The following is an 8,143-nucleotide window of genomic DNA, read 5'->3' as shown; positions in this document are numbered from 1 at the left end:
TTCAGTTATTGACTAACAGTGGATCTTATAAAAGTACATTTAGCTGATTGTAATGTATATTTTCTGGAGTAGCATGCAGAAACAGCAGTCCATATTCTAACCGTGCACTCTTATTGCTCTGCATCGCAGGGTTCTCAGTGTTTGAGGGCAGCGGAACGGATCAGCTGCCATACCAGTAGGGGTTAATCCCATCTATAAACACGTATTCTCTGGCTGACCTGCCAATGATGTCAGTAATGCACAGGGTTGCAGGCTGTATTTACTATATCATAATACAGATAGAAACATAAACCTTTTACCATCATAAGCACTAAGCAGACATAATTGCAAACCTTTCTAACAGACATTTTAAAGAAAATAACTTTACTTTTGAGTTTAAAGGGACAAACAAAAACAAGGCTAATTTATTTAGTACATAATCTCACACATTATACCAGAACTGTAAACAGTTTCACGTTCATTTAATCTGATGGTTATTGAGAGTTAATGAGTTTGAATGTCATCAGAGGTGCCCTGACTGATTAACTGTCAAACTAAATTAATGTGTGCAAAATGGTTGAGTTTTGCAATATGTATGACATTATGTGCAAAATAAATCTGCACTGAAATCATTCTGAATAGTTATATGTAGCTAGTTATAAATGACATTGTACATGTATGACTGATAGATTATATGAATGATATGGAGATGTTCTATTTTTGTCCATCTATTTCCCTGTGGTCTACACCCAACTACTCTCCATGACTTCACACTGTCAAAGTGGAAACAGGTAAATAAAGATGATGCCAACTTTTGTTTTGCCAAAGAAGAGAGAAAAAAAAAGAACATTTCCAGAAATGTACCGCCCCTTTGCAACCCTAGTAATGCGTAACACAAATATGGACCATGCAAGCTATTACTGTATAACACATAATTTACTCTTATTATAATTATTATTAATGAGAAGTTGCTGTGCAGAGGTTATCCATTTATGACCAGATCTGAAATCGACTGTCAATGCAACCCAGTGGTTACTGGCCCTTTGTGTCTCCAGCAGCATTCTGTAGACTCTGTGGAAAGAGTGAAGGATCTTACTGAGCAAAACCAAAACAGGAGTAGAATTAAACACATAATGATGTGTTAGAGGTGTAAGTGTGTGTGTGTGTGTGTGTGTGTGTGTGTGTGTGTGTGTGTGTGCGTGCGTGTTTGTACGTATGTGTGTGTGTGTGCGTGTTTGTACGTGTGCGTGTTTGTACATGTGTGTGTGCGTGTGTACCTGGAGTTGCTGGTGTTCCTTCATCAGTCTATCATACTCCAGCGTCAGACCCTTGGCCTGCTTCTTCATGGCCTCCACCTCAACCTGAGACCTGCGTACAGCTGCAGAGAGAGAGAGAGAGAGGAACGCAATCTCACATCTAAGTTCTACTCTGGTGGCATTGACCATCCTGTACGTATCATACAATAGCCAAATCGAATGATCCAGAATCTTGCATGCTTTTGAAAAGGCTTTGGTGATGATTATTACACCCACCATCTTGAGCAGTCTTCATTTCCCCAGCCTGCTTCTCAGCCTCTTTCTTACACTGCTGGTTTGTTACTGATGCAGCTTTTTCCTCATCCAGTAGAGCCTGAGATCACACAGAATTATCTTTAATTGCCAAGATCAATTATGTGAAGTGGTACAGTTTGGTGGAAAGACTATTCACAAACCCAAGTTACACAACCGACATCAGTAGCAACAAATCTGCCAAACAAAAACGGGAAAACATGCAACGTGTAATAATATCCACAGAGAATGTTTGTAAGCCTTAACCCAGAATTAAATCACTTACAGTATATGCCTAATTGCCTATAAAAAAATTGAAATGAAATGTGATGTTGCTTTTCAGTGAAATGTCTTGTGACAGGACTGGTTACATCATTCCCCTTAACGGAGCTCCTACTGTATGTTCAGTGATGCGCTCTTTAAGGGAAACTGGCCAGAAGGTAGACACGTGAAAGAATGCATACACGTTTTGGTAAGTGAAGTTTTCTCGTTCAGATCATGTGTAATGTGTATCAATGTGGGGGCTAGTCCTTAGTCAGACTGCAGTGGCTGATCCAGGAACATCTGTGACATCTGTGTGTCTCACTTGTCTGAGCAGCAGGTTGTCCTCCTGGTACTTCTTGGCTGCCTGGTTGTACCCGTCTGCCTGAGTCTGCAGACCGGTACCGGCGTCTATGCTGACGGCCAACAGGTTTAGCAGCGTGACCACACGACGCATGATACTGTAGATGAGACCAATAACAGGAGGAGACAGAACAAAAGACATCAGAGGACGAATGACAGGAATGAACAATATGTGCAAAATATCATATTGCGATTATTTAGGCAGATATTTCAATGGTGTGATATACATAACTTGCAATATCATTTTGGATCAGCTAGCCTAGCCGTTGGCCAAAAACACCTCTCCTGGAGTTTTAAGCTAGGCTAGCTGATCCGTATCCATTTCCATTAATTTGTGATAAGCTAGGCTAACTTGCAGCCGGATAGCTTTCTACTGAACGCACAGAGAGGAAATTGGTATCTATCTTCTTGTCTGAGTGGAGAGGACGTAGTAGTAGTAGTAGTAGTAGTAGTAGTAGTAGTAGTAGTAGTAGTAGTAGTAGTAGTAGTAGTAGTAGTAGTAGTAGTAGTAGTAGTAGTAGTTTTATTCAGTCATCACACACAATATTATGCACTCATTCAACAATATTTGATTTGGCAGTGACTGAAAAGGTACAGGCTGAAGCATAATGCTTATACAAGCCTGTCCTATATTCTTAACAAATTAAGAAAAAAGAAAAAAAATAATTATTCGCATTTGTAATCTTCAAAAGAAAATTGGAAAACCAAAAGTGAATTACTCACTTTTTTTTTTATCCACTTTTTCTCCCATTTTCTATTTTTCTCCCATCCCAATTTCGTATCATCCAATTCAACCCTCCCCTGTCTCGAACGCTGTTTCTTGCCTCCCACAAGCCGGCTGCAATGTGGACTAAGTCATACATAGCACGAGTCCCCTCCGATACTCGAGGTAACAGCAGTCGCATCTTTTCACCTGCGCGGCGCGATCTTTCAGCGTCAGGGGTCTGCGCTTTGGAGGGGCGCCGCCCCCATCGCTTCCTGATTCTACTGCGCAGGCGCACCAACCGACCTGTAGGAGTCGCTGTCCACAACTCCCGATCCCCACCCATCAGTTTCCCACCCCTTAATACTGCCAATGTGTATTAGTACGGACGACCAGCTAAACTGAAAGCAATGTGGAGCGCTGGGCTCGAACAGGCGAACCCAGCGTCTCCAGTATTCATGGTGAGCGCCTTGCCCACTGCACCACATAGCCGCCCTGAATTACTCATTCTTAAATGTATATCAGCATTGTTCCACAAGTTAACCCCAACAATATCCTTTTAATCCCTTTCTTAGCTTTTTGAACAGTAAATTTACAAACGTCTCTCAAATCACATATTCTTTCATGTATTGAAAAAAACCTTTGCACACCGTCCAGGAGTAACTTTGCTTTAGCTCTGTACATTATTTGCATAATTTTATAATAAACCAAATCATCAAATTTCATGATCCCCCTTTGAACGGCCCTTCTAAGGTTTCTCTCCTCCACGTTGCCTGTGGTGTTTTTTTCCTATTGCTAGGAGTTTTTCCTTACCATCGCTGGGGTATGTCTGGGAGTGTTGCATATTTGGATTTTATGGTGGATTTGGTTCTTGATTTATTGTGATGTTTCTTCTTGACTTGTTTAAAGAAGTCTTGTCCAGCCCATGGGGGCATTACCTTGTGATTTCGGGCTTTACAAATACATTTGATTTGAGATCAAATTTCATAACATGAGACTTTATAAACAGTGGATTTGTGTGGTCATAGTAACCAGCCTTATAACGACTCCGAATGGCCCACTTTTGCAGTAAGACTATTTGATTTACAGTCTTTTTAAATATCAACCCCCATACTTCCACACAGTAAGATATGTAAGGAAGTATAAGTGAGCAGTAAATTATGTACAAGGCCTTATAGTTTAATTATAATTACATTTATACAAGATTGCTACCTCCTTGAATATAGTTAATATGTTGTTTCCATGTTAATTTCTTATCAATAACTATCCCTATAAATGTTATCTCAGAAACTCTTTAAATTTTTACATCACAGATTATTTACTTGATATCCCCTCTATTTATTTTTGATTACCAAAAACCATACATTTTGTTTTCTTAATATTGAGAGACAATTTATTAACATCAAACCAAGTTTTTAGAATTTCCACACATTGCCGTCTGTTTTCCGAGTATCTCTTCAGCCAAGAGTTAGCTATACCTCATATCACATACAATTTTCTCACTAATATGCTGTGATCTATTGTATCAAATGTCTTCTGCAGGTCAATATAAATACCAACAGAACACGCGTCATTTTCAACTGCCTTTGTTATTTCTTCTACCATCTCCATCACTGCATATGTAGTAGTTCTATTTTCCCTAAACCCATACTTGTGTTCACTCAATATTTTATATTTGTCAATGAAAAGATACTAATATTTTTTCTAATATTTTTGAAAATGTAGGAAGTAGAGACACCGGTCTATAATTGTCCATTTGATGCTTATCTCAATTTTTTTTTAATATTGGAATTACCTTTGTTGATTTCATATTATTATGAAAAACACCTCTTTAAAAAGACAGATTGCATATATATATATATATATATATATATATATATATATATATATATATATATATATATAGGTCAAAGGTTTTTACAATATAATCAATTACTTCTTTAATAATTACCAGTAAGCGCATCCGAATCTACATTTATTTGTCATGTAGTTTAAAACTCTTTCAGTAACATATTGTGGGACTATATTATGTATGAGGAACAGCATGGATTGTGCTGAGAAAGTATTCTAGCAATCAACAACATCATTGGTGAGTAAGAAATAGGGCTAGAGTTCCAAATACCAGAACTATCCCTTTAACCAATAAGTGAACGATAATTTAATATTAACATAGAGTTCCTCATTAGTTCCCAGGTACCTCATCATTATTTGTGCCCCCTAAGGTTAAGGGTCACCAGGTGAGTTAAGTTAGTGCAGAGAGCTCCATACTGACACCCAGAGGAAGAGGGAGAAGCCAGAGATGTAGAGGTTCCTCTGGGACCTGAACAGCTTCATGTGCAGGTGGTCGAACAGGTTGGGGTTCACCTTAGCGTCACGCATCGCGTCGGTCGCCGAGTACTTGAGCACCTCACGGAGAGCGTCTGAGAGACAGGAGAAACATGGCTGAATGCAGACAAACCACTCTAGAGGATGCTCTCCCTGCTGACACACTCCCTGAAGCAGTGGTTCTCCACCAGGGGTCCTTGATCCATAGGGTCCCCAGACTAATCATGGGTTAACTCCCATGTATAAACAGTTGTGGAATTCTGAACTAAGCCACACAGTATCTACCGGTAACAACAAATATCTTCTCAGATGGGGACCCTGAGACTAAATGTAATAAAATGGGGGTCCTAATGTGTATCAATGTGGGGGTCCTTGACATGAAATGGGTTGAGACTTGAGAACCACTGCAAAGCATTCCGATCATAAGATAAGATAAGATAATAACTGTATTGTCACCAAGGGAAATGTGTCGTTGTCCACAGCATAACACAGCAATGAATAGGTCAGAAATATAGGAAAAGATTTAGGCTGTACATGATGATTATGTAATGTCCCTTTACTCACAGCAGCTTGCTTACCAAGGAAAAGAACGATGAGGATGAAGATCATAGTAAAGAAGAATTTGTTCCAGTATGGAGATATCCAATTCCATATACTGAAGTTGAACACAGATCGCCATCTACAAAATAGACAAGACAGGCACCATAGAGCTAGGGCAGGACAGAGGTAAGACACACACCATACTGCATGCCTCTGTCTCACAGTGAGTATGATCTGGGAAGAATGTCGTCGCCCTCTGCTGGTGATTTCCATGAACTCATTAGTCATTAGTCACCCTCTTGTCAAAGTAGCTTGACGTTCAAACTATAGCATTTGAGAATGGACTGCAGGGACAGAGACCTTGCACTGATGTTTGTGCAGTTCTCTGTCTTCCAATATGGCTGCCTCTAACATAGCAACCATTGTTTTGTACATAGCAATGGAAGAATGAGTTAACACAATAATTAGGTGTCTTAATACTGAATATTGTAAACAATAAAAGAAATTGATAAAAAAAAAAAAAAAAAAATTCACAGTAGAACAGTAATGTCATTATGTTCCACCCTACCACTGCACAGACATGAGGCATTTTGTTTTGAAAGTGGTTACCAATGGTTACAGGCAGCCATACTGGAAGAAACTGCACAAACATTCCATGCAAGGCCTCTATAGATTGCTGTTGTTTGGGCCTACCTCTGAGCTGATATGAAGGGTATACACAGGAGGAGGATGGCAGCTAACTCCACATAGAGGAAGATAGCCACAACAGTCCACTGTAGGGTCATTCTGACTGGCAGCCCTTTGGGGGAATTCCACGTATTTCATTAGCTTTGTGTGTCAAGAAGACAACGTTTTGACAATCTAAGCAGAATAAAGTTATTTACTTTGGTTCATTCAAGGAACTGGCTAACTAATGAGTAGTAGGTTATTATAGTCAAGAGCATGCAATTATGACTTAGCCCCGTATTAGTCTAATTAATAATAATAATAATAATAATAATATAATAATAATAATAATAATAATAATAATAATAATAATAATAATAATATAATAATAATAATAATAATAATAATAATAATAATAATAATAATAATAATAATAATAATAATAATAATAATAATAATGACTTGGATTTATATAGCGCTCTTCACTGACCCAGAGCGCTTCACAGAACCATTATTCATTCATACACAGTCATACCGGTGGTGGTAAGCTACAATTGCAGCCAGAGCTGCCCTGAGGCAGACCAATGATCTAATTCTGATTATATTCAAGTGGAAGGTCCATCGTTTAGACTATGTTAGTCCACTATAGGCTATTGAGTCACATTCAAACATGTAAATGAATTGTGATTAGCCTAATCTAACTGTATTCATAGAAAACATTTAAACGTTAGCAGCACGTTCGTTTCATACGAGTATGTCCGGTGACTGGTGGGCATTACGTTTATATATAACTTCTAAAACTGCTCTAAACACTTCACACACAGTCATTATGTTATTGTCGCCCGTCATTATCACATTGGTTTTAAGCGTGGGGGGGCGTCGCGACCACACGCCTAAACAAGCAAATAGAGTTATTATAAGCTTACCCGTCAAAGTTGTACGATAGGGAAAGTGGGGTTGATCGAACACACCCCCCGAGCGACCCCCGCAACAGCTGCTGGGGGGCGACCTCTGACGTCAGAGTGCACGTTCAACGGGACATGTCGCGGCGGCCATAAATAAAGCTATGATGACGCGTTGGTTTTGATTGATTGATTGATTGATTGAAAACTTTATTAACAGATTGCAGAATGGGTACAATACAGTACAGCTCAATACACACAATTGTTAAGGGGATGCAGACCAGAGAAAGACTTTCGTCTTGTTTACATCAGGGTCGAGGCCGGTCCCCCATTTTCAATTCATCAGGACATATATAACATACAGATAGACAGTACTGCTACATCTATACATTTATGACATACCAGATTTGCCAATACAGTACTGTTTGTGATACAAAAAGAGTCCAGAAAAGGGAGTATATACATTTGATGTAAAAACTGTACATTGGAGGAGGTTGGGTGGGGTTGTGTGTGTGTGTGTGTGGGGGGGGGGGGGGGGTACATTGGGATATTGACAACCATACTGGGTAATTTCCATTGGAGGGGGTTGGGGGGGGGAGAGACACTGTACAAACAAGCAAAACTGTACATTGGGGGGGGGGGGGGCACTGTACAAACAAGCAATACTGTACATTGGAACTGTTTCATTTATTTATTTATTGCAGGGTAAGTGAAAATGTGTAACTGTATACAAAAATATATTTCCAAAACAGTTTCTTCATTTTGCGGTTTTGTCCAAACATGTTGTGTGTCTCTGCAAACGTACACAAAGAGTTGCACTACATCCATACCTCATTTAGCATTATTTTAAGTTTGCA

General features: G+C 39.2%; 1 protein-coding gene across 1 annotated transcript; it reads right to left on the bottom strand.

Annotated features, from left to right (window-relative positions):
- Window positions 1-394: 394 nt before the first annotated feature.
- LOC311244915 (B-cell receptor-associated protein 29-like) lies at window positions 395-6,512 on the bottom strand. The gene is made up of 7 exons (XM_084334610.1): window positions 6,412-6,512; window positions 5,757-5,857; window positions 5,126-5,273; window positions 2,113-2,248; window positions 1,512-1,608; window positions 1,257-1,357; window positions 395-1,050 (listed from the first exon to the last, which is right to left on the bottom strand). Exons 1-7 carry the CDS (start codon window positions 6,501-6,503, stop codon window positions 1,012-1,014), a joined length of 714 nt encoding a protein of 237 aa, XP_084190736.1. The 5' UTR covers window positions 6,504-6,512; the 3' UTR covers window positions 395-1,011.
- Window positions 6,513-8,143: the final 1,631 nt, after the last annotated feature.

Source organism: Notolepis coatsorum, assembly GCF_963971535.1.
Source record: "Notolepis coatsorum genome assembly, chromosome: 18".
Lineage (NCBI taxonomy): Eukaryota > Metazoa > Chordata > Actinopteri > Aulopiformes > Paralepididae > Notolepis > Notolepis coatsorum.
Note: the sequence above shows the minus strand (reverse complement) of the source record. Positions and strands in the feature narration are given on the sequence as shown.

Bases quoted from the DNA above. Each gene is read 5' to 3' on its own strand.
- LOC311244915 (XM_084334610.1), bottom strand. From the start codon at position 6,503: ATGACCCTACAGTGGACTGTTGTGGCTATCTTCCTCTATGTGGAGTTA. The intron at 5,858-6,411 runs GTAGGCCCAAAC...TCTATTTTGTAG, and splicing joins CCCTTCATATCAGCTCAGAG to ATGGCGATCTGTGTTCAACT. The intron at 1,609-2,112 runs GTGAGACACACA...GTGTGATCTCAG, and splicing joins ACAACCTGCTGCTCAGACAA to GCTCTACTGGATGAGGAAAA.